The sequence below is a fragment of the Dendropsophus ebraccatus genome, chromosome 5, assembly GCF_027789765.1.
Source record: "Dendropsophus ebraccatus isolate aDenEbr1 chromosome 5, aDenEbr1.pat, whole genome shotgun sequence".
Taxonomy (NCBI): Eukaryota; Metazoa; Chordata; class Amphibia; order Anura; family Hylidae; genus Dendropsophus; species Dendropsophus ebraccatus.
The window spans coordinates 69795036-69809035 of record NC_091458.1 but is presented as its reverse complement, the minus strand read 5'-3'; the positions used below and the strand labels follow the sequence as shown (position 1 = coordinate 69809035).

Sequence of the window (14000 nt, the reverse complement as noted above, 5' to 3'; positions counted from 1 at the left end):
GTGAACAGAGCACTGGAAGTAGCCGTAGGCTAGGCGTCCTCTGCCGCGTGACGTTTCGGAAGGTAGCCCCGCCTTCTGAAACGTTGTGCGGCCTAGGCTCCAGCTACTTCCAGTGCTCTGTTCACACGCAGCCGAACTTAACTACAGCGTTCAAATAAAAGAAGTCGAAGTGAAGACTACTAAACGTGAGTGGACTCTTTTCATATATTGTACACTAACAAGAGAAAGTGTCATTACAACACAGGGATACATTGAACTGTTGAGATTGAATATTGAAGCCAAAGCCAGGAATGGATTTGAAAAGAGGAGAAACCTCAGTCTCAGCTGTTCTGTTTGTACTCTGTTCCTGGCTTTGGCTTCAATAGTCTACCAGATAAATCTCTCTGTGTAAACACACCCTTACTTACATTTGCCTATTTGTCTCAGCTGTGTGGAAGAGGATAGTGGGAATAATTATTGCTTTGCTGTTTTTTTTTTTTGTTTTTTGTTTTTCTTTTTTAAACTTACACTGTAGTTTTTTAAGCAAAAAATACAAGTAGGTTCAAAATAAATGGTAAATAAAATGGAAGGACTTATGCCTGCTGGGTCCACTTTTGGCTTTGGCGCTTTGGCTCAAACATTGCAGTGCTAGCATTCCAGAAAATTTGCTGTGTGTGGTGGCAACTTAAGAGCTGTTCCGGTTTACATTCTTTACCTACTGTAAGAGTAAATGTGCACTAGATGGCCCTGGAACAGGAGCAGCGTGGGCTTTGGTTAAAAAAGAAGCCATAATCCAGGATAAATAGATGCTAAAGCATGCCTACTATATTTGGAAGTATAATAATAGTTTTATAAGTAGACCCATGACCCTGTTTGCTAGCCATTCAGACTCGCACATGGCCATTGGTTACTTTTTCACACCAGTGCTCGTGGCAGAAGATGGCGGAAGAAGTGTGAAGAGTGGAGAAATGCACACAGATGTTTTCCCTTTCTACTCAGTTGTGATGTGTGTGGCTGTGTTTTTCTTAGATGTACCTCGTGTGGTTTCCTCTATATTTATTTGTTAATATGTGCAAATCCTTCACATTATGTATTGTGTGTTATGTGTCCAAGTATTTGTGGTTTACAGCAATGTATATAACAAAACATCTGTGCACATCAACTGGTTAATACTGCATGGACAGTAGTTGTGAGGAGATTGTAGGAATGCACACATTGTAATGAGACTTTTACCAGGTGGTAGGTGGTGGTAAATTCCCCTCAAAGAGTATAACTAGTAAGTTAGTTCTTTAAATCCCTTCTTAAGGCCAGTTTCATACGTAAGGGATCCACAGTGGATTTCACACAGCGAATTTTCAGCGAAATCCGCTGCTGATCCCTTGCCTGTCATTTTCAATGAGAATACATACCCTCATTGGGACGTCCCGCTCAGCCAATCAGGGCGCTGCCCTGCCACAGCCACTGATTGGCTGAGCGGAACGTCCAGACACAGGGAGCCCCTTAAAAAAGCCGGAGCGTCGAGTAGGTACAGTATGCTCTGGCCAGCGTGGGGTTGAGGGGGCAGCCACTTACACACCTGCTGCGAATATGTATTCTCATTGAAAATTACCGGCAAGGGATCCGCAGTGGATTTAGCTGTGAATTTCTGTGAATTTGCCTTATTCTGGGTTTAGGACTCCAGTTGGTGGTCCTGCTCAGTGATTTTCAGCCTTCCTCATATGAGGTTATCATAGACACCACCAACTGAACTCCTCACCTCAGAAATTTAGAGGAGAAGTCCGGGAAAGCTATTGGGAAGGAGGAGGAGGATAAAAGAAATAACATGCTCTTTTCTGCCCCACTTCAGTGCAGGTGGCCGCGTTCCGCCACTCTGATCCCTGGACGCTCCCTCATCTGAGCAGGGTTGTGACGTGTTCAGTCCGCTCAGCCAGTCAGCGCCCATAGCAGGGTCAAAGCCTGATAGGCTGAGCAGACCACATACATCACAACCTGGGTCCCGGCTCAGACCAGAAAGCGGCTGGGGACTGGTGCGACGGTACACGGCCACCAGCGCTGGAGCGGGGAGGTAAGAGCACATTATTTCTTTTATCCTCCATGCCCCCAGCCCTTGTTAAAAAAAAAATTGCCACACCTGGACTTCTCCTTTTAATTACTAGTTCATGGGAATATTTGTTTTTACACAAAACTATATATCCATCTGCCCAGCTTCTGTTCAGTATCATACTGCCATCAAAATGAACTGTGTTATTAATAGAGGGAGTTCTCTATAAGGCATACTAACAATAAAGATGAAGGGGGAAGAAAAGTCAGCTATAGTATCCCCCTCTCACTAGTCAGCCAGTAGCAATGAGAGAACTGTTCCTCTCACCGTGCTGAGACATGCATGATTGTAAGTATGTATGCATGTCCGTGCTGTGAATATTGTCTGTCAGGGATTTACAGATGGGCCAAATTAAAAAAATTGGACAAAGTTGCGGGCTAACCTTGATAATTATTGAAGCGTGAATGCCGCAGTCCTGGCATTGTCAGAGTCCTGCCACTATCAATGGTGTCCGTCTCCCAGCATTGTACACTATAATAAAAGACATTAATAAATTGCTATGACATGATTAAACCCTATCTCATGTAATAGCCAACCTCCCCCAATATTGCACCAGGTAGTAGCCATCCTAACCAAAATTGCCCCACATATAAGCTAGCCCTCCCAATAGTGCCCAAATAGTAGCCAGCCCCCCAAGTGTCCCATATAGTAGTCAGCCCTCCCCATAGTCTCATATAGTAGCCAGCCCACCCCAATACTCTCATATAGCAGCCAGCCCTCCCCAGTAGTCTCATATAAAAGCCAGCCCTCCCCAGTAGTCTCATATAGCAGCCGGCCCTTCCCAGTAGTCTCCTATAGCAGCCAGCCCTCCCCAGTAGTCTCATATAGTAGCCAGCCCTCCCCCATAGTCTCCTATATAGTATCCATGGAGGGCCAGATGTAATTCAAACTCTGAATTGCCTGGCGGGACAAAAATTATGGCACCATGGGCCAGATTTGGCCCGCGGGCAAGAGTTTTACATGACTGATGTAGATGGAAGTGCAGTGTAAACTTCTTAGGTATAGGTAAACCCTGTTTTCTGATAGAAGACACCTAACCCCAGACGTTTTGAAGTGACCTGTCTGATTTTAATGCGCTGAAGCCTGGCTTAGTATTTATGTAAGAGTGGGGAACCAATTAGCCATTAGGCTCTTAAAGTTACCTTATGTTTTGTGTTTTCAGCTTTTCTTTTGATTTTGTTTTGATTCTCTCTCTTGAATAGGTTCAGCAGTCTGTGTCACAATGACTTCAGCCTTGTGGTGGACTGATGGCAAGTCTTATTTTTCTAAGACATATCTAGGAATTGGGAAGTAGCGACGTCACTGTGTAATTTCATAGATGAGTCTGCTTTATAAACGTTTGCAGCTCTGTATTTGCAGACCAGCAATGCTACTTGTTTCCTCAGCTATTCCATCCCATTTGGTCATTATTCATTCATTTTCTCTGTTTGCATTGTCATCTGTTGGTGCTTATAAACCTAATATTCTACTTTCTGTCTTTCCATAGTCTCTAATATTTGATGAGGTTGACCTGTCGGATGCCAGTGTAGCAGAATCAAGTACAAAAAATGTCAACAACAGCTTCACGGTAAGATGCAACTGTGAATATGAGGCATGTACATATGTATATGTAGATAAGTCACCTTTTGTCCATTGTTTTATGTGTATCCTCTAGCATTATTTGAAAGCAATATGTTTTTAGTTGATTTTGTAAGTTGCCTCCGGCATGCACCAAATACACACTCTATATAAAAGCAAAAAATAAGTACTGCCGTAAACAGCCCTGCACTGTACTTTTCTTTCTCCATCAGTCCTGAGCACTCTGAAGCGATTGGCATGGCACGTCCTTGACCATCTTTTCATTCAAATACTTTTTTCTATAGCCTCATTTAGGTGACACCAGGTCTGGAGTAGCACAACACTGACCAATCGCAAATACTGACATGTCTCCATTACATTGTTGCCTCAGAGTTTATGTACACCTTAAAGCAAAACTGTAGCTCTACCTCCCTTTCTTGCAAGAAGAGAGAGACTCTGCAGGCGTAGAGCATGGGTGTTTTATCAAAAGGATGGCACCAGAAGATATTTGAACCTCCTGAACTGGACAGGTATTGATTGAGGCGACATAAAGTACTATTGGTTTGTGTGTGGGGGGAGGAAGGGGGGGGGGTTGTTGCGGGTGCCTACAGATTTGCTTTAGGCTGGGTTCACACTATGTATATTTCAGGCAGTATTTGGTCCTCATGTCAGGTCCTCATAGCAACCAAAACCAGGAGTGGATTGAAAACACAGAAAGGATCTGTTCACACAATGTTGAAATTGAGTGGATGGCCGCCATATAACAGTAAATAACGGCCATTATTTCAATACCACAGCCGTTGTTTTAAAATAACAGCAAATATTTGCCATTAAATGATGGCCATCCACTCAATTACAACATTATGTGAACAGAGCCTTTCTGTGTTTTCAATCCACTCCTGGTTTTGGTTGCTATACAGCCTCACAAATACAGCCTCAAATATACATAGTGTGAACCCAGCCTTAAAGCGTAACTGTCATGTTTTTTTTTATTGCAGAAATCAGTAGTATAAGCGATTTTAAGAAACTCTGTAATAGGTTTCATCAGCCAAAAAAGCCTCCTTCTGTACTCAAGAAGCAATCTCCCAGCCTCCCCCCCCCCGACTTCTTATCTGTGCATTATCAGGCAAACACGTATTCATTACAGAGAAGCCAGTGAAGACGGGCTCTGCTCTCTCCATTGTAAGCCTATGAAGGGGGGAGGGGCTGAGGGAGATGAGGGAGCAGGAAGAGGTGACATGAAGGTCAGCTGTTTGTAGATTCTCTGGGCACCTAAAACGCTAAATTCAGGTGTCAGAAAGGTCAGTGCTTATCTATGAACTTACTGAGAGAAGATTGCAGGGTGTTGTGCTGTGCAGCAATCCTCCGTGCTCAGTCACTCCTAACAGCCCCTCCCCTCTCCATAGCCACATAATGGAGACAGAAATCCTGCTTCATTTGATGTGAGGGGGGAGGCTGGGAGATTGCTTTTTCAGTACAGAAGGAAACTCTTTCAGTACATAAAACCTATTACAGAGTTTCTTAAAATCGCTTGTACTGTTGATATTTAATGTTTTCAGAAAAATGACCCTGAAATGACAGTTACGCTTTAAGCTTAGCAGCCATGACGCATGTACAGGGCATAATATTTCAGAAAAACCTAGTTTTATGTGGACTGACTTTTCCATAAATAGTGCTTCTAGAGACTATTTTATTTTAGTGTCTCCATATGCGGATCATAATCAATTGTGTTTCTCACTGCATTATAAAGTGTGCTGATGCAGCTTCTAGAAGTTTGTATGGGTGGAGTTAAGTGGAAGCATTAGGTGACATAGAAGAGGAAGACATGTGGGGCTTCTTTCCAGTATCTTTATCAGTTTAGTTTCGGAGTCTTTATGACAAGAAAGAATTGCCTTTTACGTCGATGTAAGTCTGTTGATGGCTATTTAGGAAACAAAAACTTTGCCCAGTTCTGTTACATAACACGTTATTAAATTGTTCCATGATTAATATACTGTTAGTAGTCTTGTTTTGTGAGTAGTTAAAGTAACAGGCTTATTACCACAGAAGACAACATTTACAGAGCAGGGAACATAGAAAAATGTGTCGGACAGCATAAGCAAGAAAAAGAGTGTCAAACATGCCTAGGAAGTAGCCTGGCATATACACTACTTCATCAAATGTAATGCTGTTTGCTCCTTTTTTAGACACAACAGAAATGAAAGTTAACAGAACTTACCCACGCTGCGCCGGTATTACCCACGATGCACCAATATTACCATAATGTAGATATTGCATCCATAGTTGCAGAAGACCTGATGAAGGTTACACTGGGTTCTCCCCTATTCTGTGCCATAAGTGGGCACCCTACAGAACTACAGATTTAAAATACAGTGGTGCCTTGGATTACGAGCATAATTCATCCTGGACTGTGCTTGTAATCCACATCCACTCTTAAACCAAAATAAATCTTCCCATAAGAAACCATTTGAAATGCTGACAATTGCTTCCATACCCCAAAAATGCTTTTTTTTATTCTGAGTAACATGTAAAACAAATGGAACAAACATTTCAAAACAGCTGAATGTGTCATTTTATAGCAATCAGCATGTGGAGTATAATGTATAGTAACTGCATAAACCTGATAACACAGCAGCAGTTTGTAGAAACAGGATGGAGCTGCAGATCCCCATAATGCAGTAGCGTAGTACAACAGGCTAGAATAGAGAAACAGGGCTGCTGTCAGAGGTCTGTGTGGTCACATGACAGCAGTGGGGAAGGGGTGTGTATTCAGCATGGACCAATCAGGAAGTGAGAATCACAGAGATGTGCAGGAGGACCATGACAGAAACTTTTCTATACAGTGGTGTAATTGGCTGAGTGTAAGTGCAGGCACATTATAACAGCAGTGTTTATAGCAGAGTGTGAGTGAAGGCTCATTATAGCAGGGATGGAGAGGATGGGAAACACAAGGGCTGACAGACTGCAGGGAGCATGAAAGCATGAGCAGGGCAGATGTGGGCACATAGATGGCTTACAGCTATTAAGAGGTCCTGCCCCTGATGCAAGCCCCAGCCGGAAGTGGATCTGCCATGATTTGGAAGGTGAGGGAGACTTCCTGGGTCAGATTACAGGGCTGTAGACCCTGCTATGCAGACCATGCCCCTCCCCCACTCCCCCTCCCACCCAGTACAGGGAGCTCTTAAACCAAAGAAATTTTGAAGCTCTTCTTGCAAAACTGTGAGCTCTTCTTGCAAAACGCTCTTTATCCAAGTTACTCTTAAACCAAGGTACTGCTGTACTAAAAATAAGAACAACTCTATCTACAATAAGAGCGATCTAGTCCACCTTCTGCCCATTTGGCATTTTTCCCATCCTAACCAGGGTCTAGTGGAGCATATTTACCAGCTGACTCTTAGCAGGGGCTCAGAAACACTCAGGTTTTGCTCTGAAACTAGAGCAAGTGACTTATTTTCTACAAGTTTAAAGGAGCAACGATACAGGGAAATTGTGACTAAACGGGTTAAGATATTAGCATCTTTTGGGATGCTTACACAAAAGAATCCTCTCTAAATGTGCATGGCAGCTTTTTTGCTTGCTTATCAGCTTCGACAACGCTCCTATACATTGCCAAGACTTAGTAATCTAGGGCATTGCTATGGGTTTTCTATGTTTTTATACATCCACTGTTGTCTTTGGCGACTTCAATTTGTTTTGTAAAAACAGATGGACTTGTAAAATTCTCCCTCCCTGCCAGTTCAGTGGTGTAAATGCCTCAGATCTGCATATGTTCCTGTGTGATGGCAGACAAGATATTTTTGGAGCTGAGCAGATTGGGATAGAAGCTGGAGTCTCATGACATCAGCTGGAATGATTCTGGAGGGGTTTTTTTACGTTAAAGGGAAGTAAAAGCATGCCCATGGGAACTCTTCATGCTGAAGGCTGTGGATGCCGATTGAAAGCAGCTTCAGTCTGTATATCCAGGCTTGCTTTCAAGCTGTGAATTTACCACAGTCTGAGTAGCTAAGGGGGGAGGACATATTATCCGCTGAGATTTATGAGCGCTGTGAAGTTGAATGTGATCATGTCAGAATAGACTTTAGTTAAATTTGCCCTATATTCATAGAATAATACACTTCAGAGTAAATGATGATAATACTGTGCTAAAACAATGCAATTTACAGAAAGCCTTGTAGTCTGGTTTTATAAAAGGCTTTTAGATATTTTCACCTGACTGAATAACCCCTTTAATCCACCCATGTAGAAGAAAATGAAGGCAGTGGGACAGAGCTACGGAGCACGTGTGACTACAAGAACTGGACACATTGGTTGGACCTTCCGAGACTAAATGAAAAGCAGTATTTTTGTAAATGATTCCAAGTGAGAACTTTCTCCCTACATATACAGAGCTGCACCACACAGACACCTTGGTTTTCCTCTTTGACAACCGGACTCATTTTCAAGATTAGCATTGTACTCTTTATTCCCATTGCATTGTTTATTATGGATACTGAGAACAGTTCTGGACTATGCGTATCGGCTGAAGTCCAGTGACTGTAAACCCCAATAATAATAGCAATGACTAATTTATGATGTCAGTAGTGTTTGTCTTATGTATTTATTTCTGCTGCTTTAATACAGGCAGTTTTCCAAAATGTCAATTGAAACCAAAGCAGTGAATGTTTGTCACCAGGGAGCATACAATTTAGCAGACTCTGCGCTGTCCTTTAAAACTTTGGGAATGGAAATGCTTCTATTTGGCAGGATGATCTTGTACAGTACTTTGTACTATTTACATTTTGATGCCAGCTCCAAATAAAACCTGCTTGTAGTATTACAGCTAGATCCCTATTTGGGCTGCTAGTTCTTACAGAGCTATAAAAGTGATTGTAACTGCACTTCATTATGTTATTATTATCACTGCTAATATCGCATGTCCGATTCCAAGAAGCCGGAGCCGAGCAAGGATCAGAGCGAATAGAACTGAGGAAGCAAAGAGACAGTACATATAGCTTTTTTTGTATTGAAAATAGCACAACTTACTAACCTTGTATATGTATGCTATGTAAACCTTTTATTACAATGAATTACATTCATATCTAAGGGTATAAACCCACACACCGTATACACAGCGTATTTACTGCTGCGATACGCAGCGAATACGCAGCAAAAACGCAACAAATACGCAACAAAAACGCAGCAGATTAGATCTAAATAACTGAACTCAGCATTAAATCTTCACCATCAAACTGCTGCGTATTTGCTGCGTATTTGTTGCGTATTTGCTGCGTATACGGTGTGTGGGTTTGTACCCTAAAGGGACTTTCCAGAACATTTTTTTTTTTTATCTATGGCCTATCAGGGTAAGCCCTTAATATCATATTGGGGTGGGTCCACCAACCAGCACCTCTGACAATCATTTGTTTGCCCGAGCTGCATACACAGTCAGGCAGACAGCTCTGTCCACTGTGTAGTGGCTGTGCAGTGGTACTGCAGCTCAGCCCTCATTTAGGTGTATAGGAGCTAACCTACAATAACACAGTGCAGTCACTAAATGTCTGTATTGGTGTCCATTATCTTTACATATCATTTTAGATATTCTGCTTAAAATCACATCCCCATCACAGACAATCATGGCTGAGATAGGAATGCTAGTCAGAATACAGTGGCTAGAGGTGATGGGGATTACTTATGCTGAACAACAGGCTATTCTATGCTGTATATGTAACTTCTATAGAAGTGAATAGGAGTTACAGAAGCTGGTTAGCACCACCCATTTTTGCTTTTACCAAATAGAACATGGTCGGGGGGGGGGGCAGTACCCATTCTAAACATAGGTGTGCAGACCTTTATGGCTTGTCTTGTGGATATTCCATACATATCCCGGGTGAGAAGACCCTTTTAAATTGGATATTGCTGACTAGTATAAAGTGCATTTGACATGATAGGAATTTATCAATTTGAACCAGTGTAAGAATTCTATAAAGGGTTCAAACAGAGAGTGCCAACTATGCCTACAGTAAAACTGGAGTAGGCATTGCTGAATAAATGTCTTCTTGTGCCCCTGTCCTCAATTATTGGTAATTGGCATTAGGCAGATAAGCCATCCCCATGCACGTATACTGGGTAGATTTTAAAGGGGTTGTCTAGGCTTAGAAAAATATGGTCGCTTTCTTCCAGAAACAGCACCACTCCTGTACTCAGTTTGGATGTGTTTTTGTAGCTCCGTTCCATTGAAGTTAATGGAGTTTAATTTTAATACTATGCAGAACATGGGGACAGGGGTGATGCTGTTTTAGCAAGTAGCTGTGCTTTTTTCTTCTTAAATCTTTGATAACCCTTTTATCCCCTTTTCTGTAAGATGCAGATGTGAGAGATCGGTAAAGTGTATCTATATTACAGCAGTATTTATTTTATAGAACAACACTTTTCATCTTTATTGTTGTGTCTTCCTTCTGTTATGTTTCTTATTCGCTCTGTATAGACAGGCAGTGCCAGCCTGCCCATTTTATTCTGATCATATAGTGATTATATGCACCCCATGTACAGCTCTCCGGTAAGGTGGCAGGTGCGTCTGTGCTTGATCTCACCCATGGAATTAAAACCTTTATAAAGTGAATGGGTTTGGAGCACTTATTGGATCATGTAGCATATGTCATTTCTGTCTGAGCCCATATTTATGAAGCATAATGATAATGGTCTCTTTAGTGACTGGATTCTCTCCGGCCACAAATAAATTACTTAGCATTGATTGTTTTGCATGTTGATTAATGAAAGTGGATGAAAATGTAATTCCGTTCATTGCGATAAACGTAATAGCAGATTCAGGCTCATAGATGAGTGACGGCATTATAGATCAATGGCATGCACTATATCTGTGCAGCTCCAGAGTTGCAGTAGCATTAATTTTATTGACTTGTCTTGAAGATTATACAATGGTACCTTGGTTTAAGAGTAACTTTGTTTTGGTTTGAGAGCTCATTTTTTCAAAATTGTGACTTGGTTTAAGAGCATTGTTTTGGTTTAAGAGCTCCCTATACTGGGTTGGAGCGTAAGTGGAGGAGGGCATGGTCTGCATAGTGGGGTCTACAGCACAGTACTCTGAGGTCTCCCTCACCTTGCAAATAATAGCAGATCCACTTCAGGCTGGGGCTTACATCAGGGGACAGCACTGTGGAGGTAATCTTTTCATAGCTGTAACCCCCTCTCTCCCCGGACAGAGAGTGCGGCTATACTGTACTCACCCTATACCCTGCTCATTCTTTCATGCTCCCTGCAGTCTCTTGTCAGCCCTTGTGTTTTCCATACTCTCCGACCCCGTAAGCTCACAGCTCTAGCCCCACGCGCTGCATCTCTCTAGTCTCCTGCTCAGTGGCATACATGTAACAGCTGACCGCACAGGACCGCGGGAGAGGTGCGGTGCGCGGGGCTGGAGCTGTGCGCTTACGGGGCCGACGTGCATCAGGTGACCTGTCCCGGAAGCTCAGTGGACTGGTTAGAACAGCTAGTGGTAGCGGAGCCCCCTGCTTTTAAAGGGGCAGACCCGCCTTGAATAGCTCTGGCGGCCGCGGCCCTTGGGTGTTATAGGGAGGTGGGGGCGGTAGTGTATGTTCTGGAGGGGCCCGGCAGGCGACCCTACAACTGATAATCTGGGCGGCCCAGCGGGCATTTGCCCGGTCCGCCAGATTATCAGCCGGGCATGCCGCCCCCTGCAGGACCGCAAAATCTGCCGCCTGAGGCAGAAGCGGGCCTGACTGTACAGTAACTTATAATAATGACATATTCTGCTGTTTCTAAATGTTTGTTTCATCTGTTTTACATGTTATTCAGAATATAAAATCATTATTTTGGGGTGTGGAACCAATTTTCTGCATATCAATGATTTCTTATGGGAAAATTTGCTTTGGTTTAAGAGTGGATTTGGATTACAAGCACGGTCCCGGAAAGAATTATGCTCGTAATCCAAGGCACCACAGTATATTAGATGTTAGATCATGTGTTTTTTCATTTGACAACATCAAGAAGATGCAGGTTACTTAGGTTTGAACAGTTCAGTTTTGGCTACAAAGGGTAACCTAAGCACTTAGTCACGTAAATGTGGACGCTCCATGTACAGTGGATCGGCATCACTGTGCAGTAATACCTGTAATGGCCCTGCAGCTCTTAAGAAAGTGGTGACACACTTCATGTGAACACCGTTCAGTGTGTGCAGCTTAACTTGTAAGTCTATGAATAATGCACCTACTGTTCATGCATCTGCTACTCATATGAGGAGCATGCTAAAAGGCTTTTAGTCACTGGCATCAAGTAACAGGTATCACCTTCTACAAAGTGTAGTAGGCACAAATAAAAGTGCTTGTCCAGGGTTAGAGAGACGTGGCTGCTTTCCTTCACAAATAGGGCAACTTGCCTGCCCATAGGAAGTGTATGGTGTTGCATGGTGGCTCCATTCAAGTTCGTCGAGATTGAGCTAAACTCCACATAGAACCTATAGATGGTGTTTCTCTGATTCTCATCACCCCTATTATGGGAACCCCAAATTCATGTATTTTCATGTTTATGTGGATCTTTGCCCACCAGGAATGTTTTATTAGCACACCCTGGGTGGTCTGATACCTGTGGATGGATGTTTGGACAGTAGGGCTTATCTATACATTTTAGACAGCCAAGTTTATTCTTTTGTGGGTTAGGGTTCTTATAGCCATGTTTTGGTTTGAATGAGCATAAGTGAGTTTTCTTTGCTTCCTGGCCTTCACAGTTATCAGATCTTTATACTATACTATACTATACTATACTATACTATAGCAAATCTATGTAAGGAGGTAAAACAGTCTGTTCACAAAATGTCAGTACCTCTATCTAATTTTCAATAACTGTGAGACACTATCTGGTCTGTATGGGATTATTATTATTATTATTATTATTATTATTATTATTATTATTATTATTATTATTATTAATAATAATAATAATAATAATAATAATAATAATAATAATATTACACCCTTGATTCCAGAGCACTGTACATATGATAAGGGTTAATAGATAGGGCTTACAAGGGAGTGACACAGTGGGTTAGGGGATCAGCTGATCAGTGTGGTGACATGTCAACAGGGTTATTGTAGGTTGTGGCCTAATCTAAAGCGATGGGTTTTTAAGTTGCTTTTGAAGATTATAATGGTGAATGAGAGTCAGATATGTCAGAGTAGTGAGTTGCAGAGTATGGGGGATACTGAGGCGAAATCATGGAGATGGTAGTGTGAGGAGCAGAAAAGTGGAGAGCCGAGACAGAGGTCTTGTGAGGATGAGGATTGGTAAGTCTGAGATCTATGAAGGGGACAGATTTTGGACGGCCTTGTATGGTTATGGTTGACAATTCAAAGCGATGCTGTCACCCACTTACTCTATGTGCGGTTCTCCTCACCTGCTGCACTTTTAATATATACCTGTATAACACTTGTCTGTGTTGTCTTACTACTCTAAAATCGCTTCATTTTATCCGTGGACAGTATCCAGGCAGGGCTTCATGGCAGGTGGGTCCTAGCCTCACTTAGGTGACACTGTCCATGGATGAAATGTAGCAAGAGTAAGGAGGTTACAATATCCCTTTAAATTGACTTGTTAGCCAGTGATGGGGTTGGCAAAGGAGGAGAGAGAGGTGGATTAGGGAAGCAGCAAAGGTCAAGGATGCATTGGAGGGGAGCATGGGTGTTAGATATGAGGCCAGAGAGGAGGATGTTATAATAGTCCAAGCGAGAGATGATGAGGGCATGTACTAGCAGTTTTGTTTGAGTCCTACAGAATGATATCAACAACTAGTGGAATCTAAGTTACTCTTTCTCTTTTACAGTGAACTGTGTTCATGTGTGAGGATCAGATTATATTAAAAAGAATACTTAGAGCAGTGTTTTTAATTTTTGTTGTAGTGCTCATATATTCTTAAAAACTCAATTCTTTAAAACATTTGACTGCAGCACTGGTTTTAAAGCCCAGCAAGAATATAAGTGACAGAACCAATAGACCCAGCCTGATGTCAGCAAATAGTCTATGTACCAAATTTCAGAATACGATTATGCTATATTGACAATGGAAGACAGATACTGCTTTTATAGCCAAGCTATCTGGGCAAACCCATCTTTCATAAAACAGAGTACATTAAAGCGTAACTCTCATTTAAATGTCATTTTTCAGAAATCAATGAATATCAATAGTACAACTGAGCTTAAGAAACTCTAAACTTGGTTTTATTAAGCAAAAGCAAAGGCTGCCTTCCTACCTCCCCCCTCACTTCAGAGGAAGCAGGATTTCTGTGTCCATTATGCTCTATCGAGAGGGGAGGATTCGAGGGGGGTAAGTGAGCACAGAAAGGGAAAAAAGGCAGCCC

General features: G+C 42.3%; 1 protein-coding gene across 7 annotated transcripts in view; it reads left to right on the top strand.

Annotated features, from left to right (window-relative positions):
* Window positions 1-14000, top strand: part of DGKH (diacylglycerol kinase eta) — a 206233-nt gene that overhangs the window by 113239 nt on the left and 78994 nt on the right. For all 7 annotated transcript variants that reach the window (XM_069970557.1, XM_069970558.1, XM_069970556.1 and 4 more), the window contains one exon: window positions 3567-3647. In XM_069970557.1, the coding sequence (XP_069826658.1) occupies window positions 3567-3647 (81 nt within the window). The remainder of the gene's footprint in view (window positions 1-3566; window positions 3648-14000) is intronic.